This window comes from Carcharodon carcharias, chromosome 10 (assembly GCF_017639515.1).
Source record: "Carcharodon carcharias isolate sCarCar2 chromosome 10, sCarCar2.pri, whole genome shotgun sequence".
Taxonomy (NCBI): Eukaryota; Metazoa; Chordata; class Chondrichthyes; order Lamniformes; family Lamnidae; genus Carcharodon; species Carcharodon carcharias.
The window spans coordinates 145,517,124-145,537,475 of NC_054476.1; the positions used below are offsets into that span (position 1 = coordinate 145,517,124).

Here is a 20,352-nt window from a genome sequence, read left to right on the forward strand (position 1 = left end):
TGTAAAGCATTTTGGAACACCCTGAGGTGGAAAAAGACACTGTATAATTAAAGTTTCTTTCTGACTGACCAAGTTTAACTAGTAGTTACATGATGGGATTGGAATAATGCCCCTGGCAATCTCTGACCATCCCAACGGGCTCCCATGGTATCTATTTCAGACATTCCTTGGGGAGTGAGGCCTTTTGTCAAGAAGTTGAAAACTGCTGATGCCCAGGTACTGAAGGTTGTTATTTAGGGCCAGTCACAAAACCCAAATATTTATCCAGTGTACAGGTGTGTTCCAGCAAGCTCTCCAACTCCAAAGACCTCTTTCCCCTATCCACTGGCCCTGTATTGTGGGTTAGCAGTGTTCGCCAGTTAGAGCCTATAAGGGAGCAGTGTTAACAAGATAACTTGGTGAGGGTGGCATAGGTCCTGAAAGTGGGGAAGAGAGGATTTTGGATTTGAGTTGCAATTTAAAACCTTTTATGCTGATTTCTCCAAATTTCGTGAAGACGGCTAGATTGGAAGAAGAGTTGTCAAAAATATGAACTGATTCCTTACAAGCTCAGGGATAATTACATGGCCTTGGATGATTACATTGTAGGGTTAGATAAAATCAAAGGAGAAAAAGTTTGTGTGGAGCATAATGATGATCATAGAGCAATCGGGCCAAAGGGTCTGTTTCAATGTAATTCTTCTTGGCTGAGTGGGAAATAACAGTTCCACAATTCCCTTTTGTGAATTGATGAGTGACAGACTGCAGTTATAAACACTAGAGCAGTGTACTGCTACTACAGGTGTATTTGGACGTCCCACCTGTTCCTTTGAACTAAAATTGGGTCCCGAAACAAGTGAGATCTTTTATGTATATTGGGACTTGCACGCAGGAAGTGCTCCAGCTGCCAAGAGGCTCGACATTTTCACGTACTGCTTTTTGCTTGTGTCCACCTCAATATAAAACCAACCCTCAATCATCTCGAAACTCTGAGCTGTCTGTGTAATATCTCATTCATTTACTCGGCATGTGAATGTTGCATGTGTATATATTAGACCCATGTCATGTGAAAGCCAAACATTGTGCTGTTAATTCTCCAAACTATTCGATTGGAATATGATACATGTACCATAATAAAACCAATAAACCACTTCCAATGATGTCTTTTTCATCCAAGAACATAAAAGTTCCTATGTATGAGGGAGAAAGTTTATTGTTGTTTATAATCGTTAGATACTTGGCATTGGGGTGGGAGAGCAGTATAATGTTACCAACTCTTGTTAGGTGTATTCCTGGAGGCTTCATCCCATGACCTCCCACCTCAAAGAACCCCTCCCCCAAACTCCTGCTGTTGGTCCATTCTCTAGGTGCATTGCCTTCCCACAGCCAATTGGAAAGGAAACAGACTCTGTTACCCAATTAGATGAACCTTGACTCTTAGTCAAACAGCCTTTTTCTCTCATTGCCAATATTTTTTATAATAAATCATAAAAGAAAATTAAAAAAAACATGGTTGAACGCTCCAATGACTTTACTCCTGGGTGTTGCTCGCAGCAGTGTCCTGCGGATAAATCTTCAATTCCTTGAGACCCCAGGGCAATCCTGAAGAGTTTGCAACCCTTGGGGGAAGTGGAGTGTATCCTTCAGATCTCTGCCCAAAGGCAGGTCCCAGTGGCAGATGCCAAGATCTCCACATGGTTAGGGAAAGGAGGCAGGTCCCAAATCCACTCCAGTGGGAACAAGGGTCTATCTCCAGACTGTCGCCACCAATCTGATCCATACCAGCTGTGTAACCAGCCATGCAGCCAATTGAGGCAACCAGCGGCCCAAGCAGTCCAAGTTGATGTGGCAACCTGCACATTTACATGCATGTTATCGTGTGGAGCTATATTTAGTGATGAAAGAGGCTCCAATGTTTTTTCCATCACATGGCTGATCAGGAATCTCTCCCGCTTTTACCATCTGCCATTGGAGTATGTTGGAAGGACTTACAAGTTGATAAGCAACCTGTTTGGCCACCTTACGAACTCTGCTTTCTTGGCTATCAAGTCCAAAAGTGGGACTTGGACCCAGAGCTTCTGGACCAGAGTCAGGGATACTACTCACTGCACCACAAGATTTCCAACTGGAGTGTAGCTCCATTTAATTATAAGGTGTGGTCATCTGATCAATGGGAGCATGAATTCAGTGGACATTGTGTTACTAATGATTGGCCTGCCTATTTAGATTTTGGCCACATGACTCCCTTTTGGATTTGCAAATGCCACAAGTGCTGATCAGGTAGTGGTTGTGCCCTTGGATGGGGTGTGTAAGTAGAAACAATACCATTTAGCTTTAGTGTTTCTGGGTGAGAGTGAAGGGGAGGGGAATGGCCCTTCCTGACCATTCCATTGATACATTTATGAATAGATATATGACTGTGATGCTTCTTGTTGAATAGTCTGCTGACATTCTTCACCGTGTGAATGGGTGGGGTGACGGCATCTGTGGAACTGGACCACAATGAGAGCCAGGACCTCGGAGGGGTTGGGGTGGGGATATATAACACAGGATTGGGTATCAAGAACCTTTAACTATGATGGATATGGCCATTGAAACTAAGATATGTGTGGTTAGATTAGATACAATTACATTCACCTTGTGTTTCCATAAACCTCCAGGCTCCATCTTTCATATCGCATGACTTCTCTTTAGGAAGGATAGATTCTGTGAGAAATCACCATGGTGACAGGCTGCTAGTTCACAGAATCACTGAATTGTTACAGTGCAGAAGAAAGCCATTTGGCGCATCATGTCCATACTGGCTCTCTGAATGAGCAATTCACTTAGTGCTATTCTCCCGCCTTCTCCTTGTGACCCTGCACATTCTTCCTTTTCAGATAACAGTCTAACTATTTTTGAACCCGCTTCCACTACACTCTCAGGCAGTGCATTCCAAACCCTAACCACTTGCTGCATGAAAAAGCTTTTTCTTATGTCATTTTTGTGGCTTTTGCTAATTATCTTAAATCTCTGCCCCCTCATTCTTCATCCTTCTGCCAATGGGAACAGTTTCTCCCTATTTGTCCAGACCCCCCATGAATTTGAATACCTCTATCAAATCTCCTGTCAGCCTTTTTTCCAAGAAAAGCCATCCTAAACTTCTCCAATCTATCTTTACACCTGAAGTTCCTTATCCCTGGAACCATTCTTGTGAATCTTTTCTGCACCCTCTCCAATGCCATCACATCCTTCCTAAAGTGCGGTGCCCAGAACTGGATGCAATACTCCAGCTGAAGCTGAACTAGTGACTTATACAAATTCAATATAACCTCCTTGCTCTTGTCCTCTATGCCCCTATTAATAAAGCCTAGGATACTGTATGCTTTATTAACCATTCTCAGCCTGTCCTGCCACCTTCAGTGACTTATGCACATATACACCCTGGTCTCCTGATTCCTTTTAATAAAGTTGCCCTCTTGGGTGTTAGCAGAAAGTAGAGGCTAAAATTTTAATTATAAATTTTACAGAGTTCTGAAGGACGTATCTGCCAGACTGGCCCTGACGCAGGTGGTGAGGGAACCAACAAGTGGGGAAAGGCTGACCAGACCTGGTCCTTATCAATCTACTTGTCACAGATGCATCTGTCCATGACATTGTTGGTAAGGGTGGCCACTCCACTGTCCATGTGAAGGCAAAGTCCCATCTTCACACTGAGCATACCCTCCAGCATGTTGTGTGGCACTACAACTGTGCTAAATGGGATAGATTCAGAACAGATTTAGCAGTTCAAAACTAGGCATTCATAAAGTGCTGTAGACCATCAGCAGCAGCAGAATTGTACTCAACCACAAACGGTAACCTCATGGCCTGGCATATCCCTCACTACCATTACCATCAAACCAAGGGATCAACCCTGATCCAATGAGGAGTGGAGGAGGGTATGTTAGGAGCAGCACCAAGCATACCGAAAAATGAGGTGTCAGCCTGGTGAATCTACAACATAGGGCTACCTGCATGCCAAACAGCACAAGCAGCATTATAAGCAATCCCACAACCAATACATCAGATCAAAGCTCTAAAGCCTTGCCACATCCAGTCATGAATGCTGGTGGACAAGTAAACAACTAACTGAAGGAGGAGGCTCCACAAATGCCTTCTTGAATTCTCTGCCAGAGGCAGGTCTGACTCACAGCACCACAATCTCCACCACAGGTAAGGCAAGGAGGCAGGTCCCAAATCCACCACAGTCAAAACGGGGATCAACCATATGCTGTTCGCACCAATCTGATCCACACCAGTAATTCAGCCAACTGAGCCAACCAGCTACCTTCTACATGTATATTGTAGTCTGGAGCTGTGGATAGGGATGGTAGAGGCTCCAGTTACTTTCCATCACATGACTGACCAGGAATCTCTCCCACTCACCATTGGCATACGTTGGAAGGATTTATAAGTTGATAACCAACCTGGGTTTGGCTGCGTTATGAACGCGCCTTCCTTAGCCATTGAGTCCTGGAGTGGGACTTGAATCCAGAGCTTCTGGCCCAGAGGCAGAGATGCTACCCACTGTACCAAAAATATCCCCAACCTCAATGATGGGAGAGCCCAGCACAACAGTGCAAAAGATCAGGTTGAAGCATTTCCAACCATTTTCTGTAAGAAGTGCCGAGTAGATGATCTATCTCGGTCTCCTCCTGAGGTCCCCAGCCTCACAGATTCCAGTCTTCAGCCAATTTGATTCACTCCATGTGACATCAAGAAATGGCCAAAGGCACTGGATACTGCAAAGGCTACGGGGCCTGAAAATGTTCCGGCAATGGTACTGAAGACTTGTGCTCCAGAATAGCTGCGCGTCTAACTGGTATAACTGTAACATTGGCATCTACCCAACAATGTGGAAAATTGCCCAGGTATGTCCTAGCCACACAAAGCAGAACAAATCCAATCTGGCCAATTACCGCCTCATCAGTCTACTCTTGATTGTCAGTGAAGTGATGGAAGGGGTCGTCGACAGTATTGCTGAGTAGCACTTACACAGCATTATCTGCACACTGATGCTCAGTTTGGGTTCTGCCAGGGCCTCTCGGCTCCTGACCTTATAACAGTTTAGGTCTAAATCTGGACAAAAGAGCTGAACTCGAGGTGAGAGTGACTACCCTTAACATCAAGGCCGCATTTGATTGAGTGTGGCATCAAGGAGCCCTAGCAAAACTGGAATCAATGGGAATGGGGAAAACTCTCCACTGATTGGAGTCATACCTAGCATAAAGGAAGATGGCTGTGGGTGTTGGAGGTCAATCATCTCAGTTCCAGGACATCTCAAAGTAGTGTCCTAGGCCCAACCATCTCCAGTTGCTTCACCTTCCTTCCATCATAAGGTCAGAAGTAAGGATAATTGCACAATGTTCAGTACCATTTGCAACTCCTCAGATACTGAAGCAGTCCATGTCCAAATGCAGCAAGACCTGGAGAACATTCAGGCTTAGGCTGATGAATAGCAAGTAACATTTTTGCAAAACACATGCCAGGCAATGGCTATCTCCAACAACAGAGAATCTAACCATTGCCCCTTGACATTCAATGGCATTACCATCACTGAATCCCCCACTATCAGCATCCTTGGGGTTACCATTGACCAGGAACTGACCTGGACTAGCCATATAAATACTGTGGTTACAAGAGCAGATCAGAGGCTGGGAATCCTGCGACAAGTAACTCACCTCCTGACTCCCCAAAGCCTGTCCACTATTTATAAGTCACAAGTCAGGAGTGTGATGGAATACTCTCCACTTGCCTGAATGAGTGCAGCTCCCACAACAAAAAGAAGTTCGACACCATCCAGGACAAAGCAGCCCACTTGGTTGGCACCACGCCCACAAACGTTCACTCCCTCCATCATTGACACACAGTAGCAGCAGTGTGTACCATCTACAAGATGCACTGCAGGAATTCACCAAACTTCCTTTGACAGCACCTTCCAAACCTCCGACTTCTAAAACCTAGAAGGACAAAAGCAACAGACACATGGGAACATCACCAACTGGAAATTCCCCTCCAAGTCACACACCATCCTGACTTGGAAATTTATTGCTGTTCCTTCACTGTTGCTGGATCAAAATCCTGGAACTCCCACCCAGCAGCACTGTGGGGGTACATACACCACATGGACTGCAGTGGTTCAAGAAGGCAGCTCACCACCACCTTCTCAAGGGCAATTAGGGATGGGCAATAAATACTGGCCTAGCCAGCGACATCCACATCCTATGAAAGAATTTTTTAAAAATTAAGTCAATGCATTTCAAAAAAAAAATTCTGTGAATTTTAAAGTTGCCTTTGTTCCTTGTAAAGTGAAGATGTCTCTTTCTCTCTCTCCTTTTTCTATCCTTTCCTGTCTCTCTTTCCTCTCCTCTTACTCATTTACCTTTCTCAAATACCCAGAGAGTGGCAAAAATAGGGAACTCGCTACCACAAGTAGTGGTTGCAGTAAATGGCATAGATACATTTAAGAGGAGGCTTGATAAGCACAGGAAGGAGAAAGCGATAGAAGAATATGGTATAAGATAGGTGCAGACCCTGGTGGAGCCCTGACCATTTCGGGCAAATAGCCTGTTTTTGCGCTGTTAATTCTGTGCAATAATGTTATGAAGGATAATAACACAATTGCCACCTGGTCTGCTGATAAACTATATATCAAATAATCAATGTGTATTGTGGTTTGAAGATTATAAAAGCTTATAGTGTATAAGATAAGAGTTAGTTCACATCTGTGTATTTGCTGACCCTTATCATTATCTCGGTTTAAAAGCTATTAAAGAAACAAGCCAAAGGTTAATGCGCAACAGTCAAGCGGAAATCTATGTTTAATATTGCTGCTGTAAATATTAGGAGTGTTAATTCGCATTTGATCACTCTGGAAGGTATTCATCAATGAGCTCTAGGACTTTAATTCCCATAATTTTGAGTGTCCTGCAGCTGGGAGCAACATTGGATAAACTGACACTATCTTTAGATCAGTAAATCTGTGCTGTGAGATCCCAAAGCCTTTTTGGAACCAACTTCACCCCTGTCTCAGCATATTTGCTGCTGAAACCTTCAACCATGCCTTTGATACCTCTAGACTTGCCTATTCCAATGCTCTCCTGGCCAGCATCCCACATTCTATCCTCCCTGAGATTGAGGCCATCCAAAACTCTTTGCCTGTATCCCAACACGCACCTAGTGCCGTTCACCCTTCGCCCTTTGCTCCCTGATCCACACTGGATCCCAGTTAAACAATGCCTTGATTTTAAAATTCTCATACTTCAAATTCCTCCTCCCTCTCTCTGTCATCTCCTCCAGCCCCACAACTCATCTCCAGGAATTGGATCAATGCTTGCAGGGGGAAAAAAACTTGCAGGAATATGGGGATAGAATGGGGAGCGAAACTCACGGGTGTGCTCTTTGAAAGAGACTTGATGGGCTGAATGGCTTCTTCCTGTGTTCTACCATTTTGTGATTCTTATATTAATATAAATTATTGTTGTTGATTTACATGTGCTGTTATAGCGTCAGTGAAGTAGAACCATCAGGAAAGACTGAGAGGCTTGGCTCTCTTCTCTAGAAAAGAGAAGGCTGATGTCCTGACCGATACCAACTTCACATAAAACATGATCTTAGCACATTACTGTTTGTGGGGGCTTGCTGTGCGCAAACTGGCTGCTGCATTTCCTATGTTGCAACAGCACTTACACTTCCAAAATACTTAATTGTCTGGAAAGTCTTTTGGGATGACCTGAGGTCATGAAAGGCGCCATAGAAATGCAAGTCTTTTCTTTCCTCACTTCAGCGCCAAGTGTGAGACTTGTGTCTCACTCAAAATGAATGCAGCTCCTTGCTGAGTCATTGGTCTACAAAGCTGGGCTAACAGTGACACCTGGTGATTGTAATGTAGAAATGCAAATCCAAGAAGCGAGCTCCCACCCAGACCAGTGCCCAATTCCTGATGGAGCAGCTTGAGAACCTGATGTTTATATATAATCAATAAAAAAAAAATTAATTCATCTGAGATTTGATATGTTTGAAGTATTTATTGTCCTTGCTGTTGAATGTTCCTTCCTGGAGGATTATTTTCCTTCGATGTCTGGCATTTAATTCTCAATGTTTAAAACACATTTACCTGGTCACCTATCTCAATATGGTTTGTGGGGTCTTTGTGGGGTGCTCCATTTGTTCCTACAACAGTGATTACATTTCAAAATCAATTCATCAGCTGCCCTCAGAATATGAAAGATGTTTTACGTGATATTAGTTGAGGGATACATATTGCCCTAGGACATTGACCTCTTTGAAACAATGCCAAGGGATCTTCTATGCTCACCTCATCTGAAAGACGGCATTTCCGTCAGTGCGCTGTCCACTCAAAGTGGGAGCGGTTTAGAGGAGGGACTGCGAGAGTTGGAGAAAATGTTAGGGGGAGTTGTGAAAGTTAGGGATGAGTGAAAGGCGCTATATAAACGCAAGTTCTTTCTTGTTCTGTGATAATCCTGGGTTGTGACTGGCATCAACACATAATGTCAGTTGTCTAACTCCTGATCAATATTGACCACAGAAACTGACCAGTCTTTTGTAAAAGGCCCCTTGTTAATTAAGCCTGGGTATTTCTTGAGAATCACTACATTAAACCTTGCACTATCCCAATAGCTTACAAGCTGAGATATCTATCAAGGCTTATCCAGGATCTGTATATGTGCAGGTTCCAGACGCATTATTTTAATAAACTTAATTAATGTTAAACCACAGGGCAGGGATTAGAGAAACAAAGGAGCTTTCAGTCAATGAGAAAGGCCTTGCATTCATTTATCACAGGGCCATCTGTCCACAATAGACAGGACTCTATTGCAAAGGTACGTCTCCTGGTGTTGGCTGAAAAACATTGGTCTCTCTGGTCATTCTGCCTCCTTGACCCCTGCTCAGTCCTACAGCTACAAGAAAACTCTCCCAGTGCTTCCTCCCAGAGGCCATTCTGTGTGTGTGTGAGACTAGATATTGTTGAATGTTTGAGGAGGTGAGGCAAACCAAACCAATCCTGATCTGGTTCCTTGTCTGACACCCACACTCATTTACAATCCAAGAGGACTTTTTGTCATTCATTCTTGGAATGTGGGTGTCTTTTAAATACCAGCATTTATTGTCCATCCCTAGTTGCCCTGAGAAAGGTGGTGGTGAACTAGCTTCATGAATCTTTCCAGCCCCATGTTGGGTTATGAACACCCACAGAGCTGTTAGAGATGGAGTTGCAGGATTTTGACCCAGCAACAAGGAAGGGTAGTTCCAAGTTAGGATGGCATGTGACTTGGAGGGGAACTTGCTGGGTTGGTGTTCCCATGCACCTGACGCCCTTGTTGTTCGAGGTGGTAGAGGGCATGTTTGGGATTTGTTGTTGAAGGAGCCTTGGTGAGTTGCTAGGGATCAGAAGCTGCTGTTTTTCATTCACTCTGAGGGTGATGAGTCCAGTTAGAATGTCAGTTCATCATCACAATGCTGTTTGTGGGAGCTTGCTGTGTGTAAACTGGCTGCCACATTTCCTGCAGTAATTACACTTCAAAAAGTATTTCACTGGTTGTGAGAAGTTTGGAGTGGCTTGAAATCGCGAAAAGTGTTTTTTTTAATATAATACCAGTCACTGCCTTTTCAAAAAGTTAACTTTGGGACATTGTGATTCTTTGCTGTATAACTGCAACTCTTTTGTTAAATATGAAGGAGTGAAATTGGCAAGAATCGATTCATGGCCTTAGTGACCTACATGGGTGCAGATCCCTGAGTGTCACTGAACTAACCGGCTCACACCTCTTCAGTGCAATTGTAAACGTTGGATCATCGTCAATATCACCAATTCATTTTACCTGTAATTGGTGTCAATTGAGTAAGATCCCAGGTCCAGGTGTTAAGCCCCAGGAAGCTGATTTTCTTGAAGTCCTGAAATATTCTAACAGAGCCATCATCGCTGCTCGAGCTTACCGAAACAAGTTGAAGACTGAGAGAGTTCATGTCATCACAGTGCTCACATTTAATGAAAACCATCTACCACTCCTCAGTCAGGGAGGGAGTCCCCACATTCTCCAGGGAGGCCCAGTACTCTGAGTTAAATGGTCAGAATTGGGACAGGGTTGTGGTTGGTACCATTGAACTTTAGCACTTCCAGTTGGGAATAAAGTTAGCCTTTGAGTTCCCACTCCTGATTGCGATCCAGTGACCCCTGTTGGAGAGTGAGAGTGAATGTGTATTTGTGTGGATGAGTGTGAGTTTGTGTGCGTGTGTGATCTTGTTTGTGAGTGTGAATGTGCAAATGTATACTTGTGAGAGTTTTGTGCGTGTGTGTGAATGAGTGTGTGTCTATATGAGAATATGTGTGTCTGAGTGTGTGTGTTTGTGTGAAATGGGTGAGGACACAACTGAGCCACCTTGTTCCAGGCTGTCAGCGCTCAAGGGATCACCGATGAAAATTGGCCTTTTAGTGGTATTTGGGTTTGAGGGACAGTAACCCCCAGCCCCACCGTGCACCCCACCCCAACCCTGCATCATATCCCCACCCTGCACCCCCATCCAGCACCCCCACCCTTCACTCCACCCCCACCCTGTACCCCCACCCCCATCCAGCAACCGCCCCTGCACCCGCCCCCACCCAGCACCTCTACCCTGCACCCCATCGCCAACCAGCACTCCCACCCTGTACCCCACCCCCACCCAGCACTCCCACCCTGCACCCCACCTCCTCCCAGCACCCAGCAGAGAAACTAAGGTGGAGGAAATCTTATTGGAAATAAAAGCAAGCGGAGCCAACACGGAGAGTGAAAGGAAATTAGCAGCAGACTCTTTGAATCCTGATTAATGAAAGCACTTTAAAAAGAAATCCCCTCCAAGCTGCCGGCTCTTTTAAATAGATGTTAAGAAAGATTACAACATGGGAGAAAGAGAAACCTATTTGACGAAGTTGCTAAGCTGTTTCAGCTTTATAATAAGGTTTAGCAAATCTTACAGACTGTACAGTGCAGGATAATGATCAGCTAACTCATCTCTGCAGAGACAGAAAGCAAATCAACACACTCGGCTTTCGCGAATTCCCCTCTTAAGGATTGATGGGTTTTTCGACAGGATCCATCACCACTCACAATATCACCATCGGTGCTTTCCATGGCCCCCAGTGGCCCGATGTTGCCCCAAGGAGCACCTACATGGCTGTGGCCGCTCTCATGGGCAACGTGGTCATCTTGGCCACCTTCATGAACGGAATGGTCATCCTGGTGACCATCAAGTACAAGAGGCTTCGCTCGCCACTCAACTATATCCTGGTGAATCTGGCTGTTGCTGACCTGATGGTCACTTTCTTTGGCAGCACCATCAGCTTCTCTAACAATGTTAACGGCTACTTCATGCTGGGTGAATCGGTATGTCAGTTCGAAGGTTTCATGGTGTCTCTGACAGGTGAGTGTTCCTGAGGTGTCTCCATTCCTCCACAGGATTCTTCTGCAACCACACCCCGCCCCCCCTCCCCCAACCCACAACCTCCGAGCCTCCGACATCCCCTCCTCCCTCGGACCCACTGCTCGGAATCCACTTTTCTCAGATTCAGTGAGGAGCTAAGTTCGTACACACCCGGTTTGACCCTGGACTGTGCCATGAGCTTCAAGAACAGGAGTTGCTCATTCAGCCACTCAAAGTTGTTCTGCCGTTCACTCAAATTGCGGCTGATCTCTACGCTCTATTTACTATCCTTTACTCCGTATCCTTTGCTTAACAACGCAGTTCTCAATCACAGTCTTGAAAAATTAAATTGACAGCACCAACCACCCCCCCCTCCCCCACCACCCCTCCAGCCTGCCTCTCTCTGGGAGTGGGGGCAGAGTTCCAGATTTCCATGACCCTTTGTGTCAACACATGCTTCTTGACATCATTCCCAAATAGCCTGGCTCTGAAATTCAGATTATGCCCCCTTGCTCCCTCCGGACTTCCCCACCCTTCCCCCTCCACCCAGGGAGATTAGCTCAGTGCACTTCCAAAATCTTCGAAATTCTAGGAAATACAAGCCAAAAATGTTTAACCTGATCTCCCAATTTAACCCTTTGATTCACATCGAAATGATACGATGATGTCGTTCCGGTGAATCTCTGCTGGACCTCCTGCAAAGTTAGTTTATCATTCCTGAGGTACAGTGCCCAGAACTGAATGCAGATGGAATCTGAGCAAGACTGTGTACAACTGAAGAATCAGTTCCTTGTCCTGGTATCCTTGAGATAGAGGGTAACATTCCACTAACCCTGGTCATCACCGTTTGTAGCTGGTTACTAGTTTTTGATGATTTGTGCACTTGAACTCACAAGTCAGCTGATCTCCTTCCAGGCAATTATATTCCATCAATATTTAGCCCCAGTGACCATGGGTTCCAGAAAGGGTAATCAGCTATTCAATCATTCAATGACCATACCCCACTCCCCACTCCCCAACCCCAGCCAAGGGAAATCCATAAAGAAGGACATTGCGTGAGTGTGAGGTTGGCTTGGACCATGATACTCTGATGAATTATTGGTGTCAAGAAACGGCTACCTGGTTAGAGGGTGTCCGGTGTCCATTAGAACCCACTGAATGACCAAAATCTTCAGGAAATGAGAGGAGGGCCTTAGCAAAGGAGAGAAAAAAAAACTCAGCCCATCAGTGAATTGCTGGCAGGAGGGTTGGGAACCAGAGATCACTGATTTCAGACAATTGGTAAAAACTCCAATGCTGGATGTGAAGACCTTGGAGAAGGTGCAGAGCAGGTTGACCAGGATGGTACCAGGGATGAGGGACATTGGTTACGTGGTGAGAAGGGAGGACCTGGGATTGTTCTCCTTAGAGCAGCGAGGTTAAGAGGAGATTTGATAGAGGTGTTCAAAGTCACGAAAATCTTTGATAGTTTCTCCTTATTTACTCTATCTCCAAAGGCAGGAGGGTCAGTAACCAGAAGACACAGATTTAACCAGCAGAAGAACAAGGGGAAACATGAGGATTTTTTTTGACACAGCAAGTTGTTGTGATCTGGAACGTGCTGCCTGAAAGGGAAGTGGAAGCAGATTCAGTAGGGACTTTCAAAAGAGAATTGAATGAATATTGAAAAAAATAAAAATTTACAGGGCAGAGGGAAAGAGCAGGAGATTGGGATTAATGGGATAGCTGTTTCAAAGGGCCAACGTAGATACAATGGGCTACATGGCCTCCTTCTGTGCTGAAAGTTCTCTGGGGTTGGGGGGGTGTGGGGTGGGGTGGTAGGTGAGAGGGGGAGAAGAGGAAGAACTGCGCAAACTGTGCTCATCCCCTGCAAGGGGATGTGTTCTGTCACTGTGTGCCCTCACAGTGTGATCACACTGTGTGCTGTCATTGTGTGTTTTAGGGGGGAACCATGGATGGGGGATCATGGCTGTGTTGTGTGTTCCTCCAGCCCATTAACAGTGTCACAAGCACAGAGAGAGAGAGAGAGGGGGGTGGGATTGGGGTGAAAAGGAGGAGGGGAGTGAAGCTAAGCTGTCTCGTTTGTCTTTCCTGAGTAGGCATTGTTGGATTGTGGTCCCTGGCGATCTTGGCCTTCGAGCGGTACATCGTCATTTGCAAACCGATGGGCGATTTTCGCTTCCAGCAAAGGCACGCACTGGGGGGCTGCCTCTTCACCTGGATCTGGTCATTCACTTGGACTGTGCCACCTCTCTTTGGCTGGTGTAGCTACGTACCTGAGGGTAAGGTACCAAGACTTTGGACACACACCCACCTCGAACACATGTGCCCAAAATATCACACAAGCACACAAAAAATAAGAACAGAAAATGCTCATTGGGCCCTCCTGCCTGCTCCACCATTCAATAAGATCATGGCTGACCTTCGACCTCAGCTCAGCTTTCCTGCACTATCCCCATATTCCCCAGGTCCAAAAACATGTCAGTCTCAGTCTTGAACATATTCAACAGTCAAGCATCTACAGCCCTTTGGGCTAGAGAGTCACAAATAATTTATAACACAGGGAGAGGCCATTCAGCCCAATTGGTCCATGCTGTTTTGTTTTTCACATAAGCCTCCACCCATCCCATCAGCATTTCCTTCTATTTCTTTCTTCCTCCTGTGTTAATCCAGCTTCCCCTTCAATGCATTGATACTATTACCACTCCCTGTGGTAGCAAGTTCCACAATTTAAACACTCTTTAGTAAAGAGGTTTGTCCTGAATTCGTGATTATCTTATATTTATGACCATTTTCTCCATCTCCACCTTATCAAATCCTCTAATAATCTGTAAGACCCTCTTATCAGGTCATCCCTTTGTCTTTTCTTTTCCAGAGAAAAGAACCCCAGTCTTTTCAATCTTTCATGATAGTAATAATCTCTCAGTACTGACATCATCCTGCTAAATCTCTTCTGCACTTTATTCAGTTCCTCCAACTCCCTCACTTATTTCTGCAAACAAACTAGCCACAAGACTCACATGATGTGACTTTGCTTCAAAAGAATATTACTCTGGAGGAGGTGATTGTGTTTCCCCAGCTCCTTTCTCTTTAGACTCTCTGGGTTGCCTTCTGGTCTCTCAGTTAGAAGGTTGTGGCTTCAAAGCCCCCACTCCAGAGAACTGAGCTCATAACCCAGGCTGGCCGTCCAGTGCAGTTCTGATGGGGTGCTGCGCTGTTGGAAATGTGTTTTTCAGATGAGATGTTAAAATAAGGCGATGTTCGCCATCTCAGGTGGATATAAAAGATCCATGGCATTATTTTGGAGAAGATGAGTTCCCTTACTGCGTGTTCTTGCTCTGTATTCTTACTGTGTGCTCTCACTATGTGCTCCGTGTGCTCTTAGCATGTGATCTCAATGTGTCCCCTCACTGCTTGATCTCTCTGTGTGCTCTTACTGTGTGCTTTCATTGTGTGCACTCATTCTGTGCTCTCAATGGGTTCTCTCACTATGTGCTTTCACTGTGCGCTCGCACTATGTGCTCTCACGGTGCGCTCTGACTGTGATCTCACTGTGTGTTCTCACTGCGTGCTCTCACTTTGAGTTCTCACTGTGTGCTCTCACTGTGTGCTCTCACTGTGTACTCTCACTATCCACTTTCACTGTGTGCTGTCAATGTGTGCTTCTGCTGCGTGCTCTGACTGTGTACTCTCACTAGGCACTCTCACTGTGCGCTCTTACTCTGTGCTTTTATTATATGCTCTCACTGTGTGCTGTCACTGTCTGCACTCACTGTGTGCTCCCACTGTCTGGTATCATTGTATGTTCTGACTGTGTACTTACACTGTGTGCTCTTACTGTCTGCTCTAACTGTGTGTTCTCACTGTATGCTCTTACTGTGGTCTATCATTGTGATCTCACTGTGTATTCTGACTGGATGTTCTCCTGTGTGCTCTCACTGTGTTCTGCATTGTGTGCTTTCATTGTGTGCACTCATTATGTGCTCTCAATGGGTTCTCTCACTATGTGCTCTCACTGTGTGCTATCACTGTGTGTTTTCACTGGGTGCTCTCACTGTGTGTTCTCACTGTGTGCTCTCACTGTGTACTCTCACTGCGTGCTCTCACTGTGTGTTCTCACTGTGTGCTCTCACTGTGTACTCTCACTAGGCACTTTCACTGTGCTCTCTTACTCTGTGCTTTTATTATGTGCTCTCACTGTGTGCTGTCACTGTTTGCACTCACTGTGGGCTCCCACTGTCTGGTATCACTGTATGTTCTGACTGTGTACTCACACTGTGTGCTCTTACTGTCTGCTCTACTGTGTGTTCTCACTGTATGCTCTTACTGTGGTCTATCATTGTGATCTCACTGTGTATTCTGACTGCATGCTCTCCCTGTGTGCTCTCACTGTGTTCTGCACTGTGTGCTTTCATTATGTGCACTCATTATGTGCTCTCAATGGGTTCTCTCACTATGTCCTCTCACTATGCGCTCTCACTATGTGCTCTCACGGTGCGCTCTGACTGTGATCTCACTGTGTGCTCTCACTGTGTACTCTCACTATCCACTCTCACTGTGTGCTGTCAAAGTGTGTTTCCACTGTGTGCTCTGACTGTGTACTCTCACTAGGCACTCTCACTGTGCGCTCTTACTCTGTGCTTTTATTATATGCTCTCACTGTGTGCTGTCACTGTTTGCACTCAATGTGTGCTCTCACTGTCTGGTATCACTGTATGTTCTGACTGTGTACTCACACTGTGTGCTCTTACTGTCTGCTCTAACTGTGTGTTCTCACTGTATGCTCTTATTGTGGTCTATCACTGTGATCTCACTGTGTATTCTGACTGCATGCTCTTCCTGTTCTGCACTGTGTGCTCTCACTCTGTGCTATCATTGTATACTCTTACTGTGCACTCTCACTGTGTGCTCTCACTGTCAGCTGTCACTGTCTGCTCTCACTCTGGGCTTTCACTGCGAGCTCCCAAGTTGTGATGTCACCGTGTTCCCTCACTGCGTGTTCTCGCTCTGTATTCTTACTGTGTGCTCTCACTATGTGCTCTGTATGTTCTCAGTGTGTGATCTCAATGTGTCCCCTCACTGCTTGATCTCTCTGTGTGCTCTTACTGTGTGCTTTCATTGTGTGCACTCATTCTGTGCTCTCAATGGGTTCTCTCACTATGTGCTCTCACTGTGTGATCCCACTGTGCGCTCTCATGGTGAACTCTATGATCTCACTGTGTGCTCTCACTGTGTACTCTCACTGTGTGCTCTCACTCTGTGGTTTCATTATGTGCTCTCACTTTCTGGTCTCACTATTTGCACTCACTGCGTGTTCTCACTGTCTGCTATCACTTTATGTTCTGACTATGTACTCTCACTGTGTGCTCTTACTGTCTGCTCTCACTGTGTGTTCTCACGGTGTGCTCACACTGTGTCTGTTACTGTGTACTCTCACTCTGTGCACTAACTGTGTGTTCTCACTCTGTACTCTCACTGTGCACTCACACTGTGTCTCTCACTGTGTGCTCTTCTTGCGTGCTCTTGCTATGTGCTCTCACTGAGTACTCTCGCTGTGTGCTCGCACTTTGTGCTGTCTCTCTCTGCTATTATTGTGTTTTCTCACTGTGTGGTCTCATTGTATGCTCTGAATGTGTTTTCTCACTGTGTGCTCTTGCTGTGTACTATGTCAGCCATCCCTGTGTGCTCTCACTCTGTGCTTGCACTGTGTGCTCTCACTGTGTCCTCGGAAAGTGTGCTCCCACTGGGTGCTCTCATGTGTGCTCTAACTGTGTGTTCCCACATTGTGCTCTCACTGTATAATCTCGCTGCATGCTTGCACTGTTTATGGTCTCCGTGTACTCTCACTGTCAGCTCACACTGTCTGCTCTCACGGTGTGCTCTCACTGTATACTCTCACTGTGTGCTGTCAATGTGTGCACTCACTCTGTGCTGCCACTCTGCTTGTGTTGTGTGTTCTCACTGTGTCCTCGCAAAGTGTGCTCCCACTGGGTGCTCTCATGTGTGCTCTAACTCTGTGTTCCCACATTGTGCTCTCACTGTGTAATCTCGCTGTGTGCTCTCACTGTGTATGCTCTCTGTGTGCTCTCACTGTATACTCTCACTGTGTGCTGTCAGTGTGTGCACTCACTCTGTGCTGCCACTTTGTGCTTGCACTGTGTGTTCTCACTGTGCGCTCTGAGTTCCCTCCTGTGTACCCTCACTCTGTGCTCTCCCTGTGAGCTCTCACCGTGTGTTATCACTGTGTGCTCTCACTGTGTGCTCTCACAGTGTGCTCTCACAGTGTGCTCTCACTGTGTGTTCTCATGTAGGCTTACACTTTGTCTGTTACTTTGTTCTCTCACTGTGTGCTCTCACTCTGTGCTTTCCCTGTGAGCTCTCACTGCATGTTATCACTGTGTTCTCTCACTGTGTGCTCTCACTCCATGCACTCATTGTGCGCTCATGCTGTGTCGCTCACTGTGATCTCTTTCTGTGTGCTCTCACTGTGTGCTCTCACTTTGAACTCCCACTGTGTGTTCTCACTGTGTACTCTCAATGTTTGCTCACACTGTGTATTCAAGTTGTGTGCTCTCACTGTGGTTCTCACAGTGCGTTGGCACTGTGTGCTGTCTGACCTCCCTCTGTGCTCTCACAGTGTGCTCTCACTGTGTGCCCTTGCTGTGTGCTCTCTGTGTGACCTCGCTGTGTGCTAAAACTGTGTGGTCTCACTGTGAGATCTGTGTTCCCTCCCTGTGTGCGCTCACTGTGTGCTCTCATTGTGTTCTCTCGCAGTGTGCTCTCTCTGGGTATGCTCTCTGTGTGCTCTCACAGTGTGCTCATACTGTGTGCTCACAGTGTGCCCCTCACTGTGTTCTTTCACTGTGTCCTCTTTGTGTGTGCTCTTACTCTGTGCACTCACTGTGTGTTCTCACTCTGTACTCTCATGCTGTGTCTCTCACTGTGTCTTTCACTGTGTTCTTTCAATGTATGTTCTTTCTGTATGCTCTCACTATGTACTGTCAGTGTGTGCACTCACTCTGTGCTCTCACTGTGTGCCCTCACTGTGTGCTCTCACTGCATGCTCTCACTGCACGCTCTCACTGTAGTTCTCACTGTCTGTTCACACTGTATACTCTGTCTGACCTCACTGTGTGCTCCCACTGTGACCTCGCAAAGTGTGCTCCCACTGATTGCTCTCATGTGTGCTCTAACTGTGTTCCCACATTGTGCTCTCACTGTGTAATCTCGCTGTGTGCTCTCACTGTGTATGCTCTCTGTGCTGTCACTGTATACTCTCACTGTGTGCGCACTCACTCTGTGCTGCCACTCTGTGCTTGCACTGCGTGTTCTCAATGTGCACTCTGTGTTCCCTCCCTGTGCGCCCTCACTCTGTGCTCTTGCTGTGTGTTATCACTGTGTGCTCTCACTGTATGGTCTGACAGTGTGCTCTCAGTGTGTTCTCTTACTGTGTGCTCTCACTTTGTGCTGACACTTTGTCTGTTACTGTGTTCTCTCACTGTGTGCTTTCACTGTGTGCTCTCATTCCATGCATTCACACTGTACTCTCACTCTGTGGTCTCATTGTGCACTCACACTGTGTCGCTCACTGTGTTCTCTCACTGTGTTCTCTTTCTGCGTGCTCTCACTGTGTGCTCTCACTTTTTGCTGTCTCTCTCTGCTATCATTGTGACTTCTCACTGTGTGTTCTCACTGTGTGGTCGTAATCTGTGCTCTCACTGTGTGCAGTTACTGTGCGCTCTGTGTGTGTGCTGTCACTGTGTGCACTCACTGCGTGCTATCATGGTGTGCTCTCACTGCATAGTCTCACTGTGGGGTCTCAGTGTATGCTCTGAATATGTGCTCTCACTCTGTGCTCTCACTGTGTGTTCTCACTGTGTTCTCTCACTTTATATTCCCACTGTGTGCTTTCATTGTTTGCTCCCACTGTGTGCTCTCACTGTGTGTTCTCACTGTGCACTCTCAATGTTTGCTTTCACTGTGTGCTCTCACTGTGTATTCACATTGTGTGCTTTCACTGTGGTTCTCACTCTGCATTGGCACTGTGTGCTCTGTCTGACCTCCCGCTGTGCTCTCGCTGTGTGCTCTTACTGTGTACTCTCACTATGTGCTCTCACTCTGTGCTCTCACCGTGTGCATTCACTGTGTGGTCTCACTGTGTATGCTCTCAGTGTGATCTCACTGTGTGCACATGCTGTGTGCTCACAGTGTGCTCCTCACTGTGTTCTCTCACTGTGTGATCTTTGTGTGTGCTCTCACTCTGTGCACTCACTGTGAGTTCTCACTCTGTACTCATATGCTGTGCTCTCATTGTGTGCTCTCACTTTGTCTCTCACTGTGTTCTCTCAATGTGTGCTCTTTCTGTGTTCTCTTGCTATGTGCTGTCAGTATGTGCTCTCACCCTGTGCTTTCACTGTGTGCCAAACTGTGTGCTCTCACTGTATGCTCTCTCTGCGTGCCCTCACTGGGTACTCTCACTGTGTTCTCTCAATCTGTGCTGTCACTGCGTGCTGTTACTGAGTCCTTTCACTGCATGTTTTCACTGTGTGTTCTCAGTGTATGCTCTAAATGTGTGTACTCACTGTGCTCTCTCACTTTGTTCTCTCATTGTGTTCTCTCACCATGTGCTCTCACTATGTGCTCTCATTGTGTATTTTCACTAAATGGTCTCACTGCGTGCTCGCAGCGTGTGCTCCCACTGGGTGCTTTTACTGTGTGCTCTCATTGTGTATTTTCACTGACTGGTCTCACTGTGTGCTCTCTATCTGTGCTCCCACTGTGTGCTGTTACTGTGTGTCCTGTGTGTGTGCTGTCACTGTTCCCTCTCACTGTGTATTCACACTGTGTGGTTCCACTATGTGCTTTCACTCCCTGCTCTCACTGTGTGCTCTCACTGTAAGCTCTCACTGTGTGCTCTCAAGATGTGCTCGT

At 46.2% G+C, this 20,352-nt stretch overlaps 1 protein-coding gene across 1 annotated transcript in view; it reads left to right on the plus strand.

Moving 5' to 3' along the window:
- The first annotated feature begins 10,964 nt into the window (after nucleotides 1-10,964).
- LOC121282932 (pinopsin-like) overlaps nucleotides 10,965-20,352 on the plus strand; it is an 81,675-nt gene continuing 72,287 nt past the window's right edge. The window contains exons 1-2 of the mRNA XM_041196755.1: nucleotides 10,965-11,421; nucleotides 13,521-13,703. Of these exons, the coding sequence (XP_041052689.1) occupies nucleotides 11,076-11,421; nucleotides 13,521-13,703 (529 nt within the window). The 5' untranslated portion in view covers nucleotides 10,965-11,075. The remainder of the gene's footprint in view (nucleotides 11,422-13,520; nucleotides 13,704-20,352) is intronic.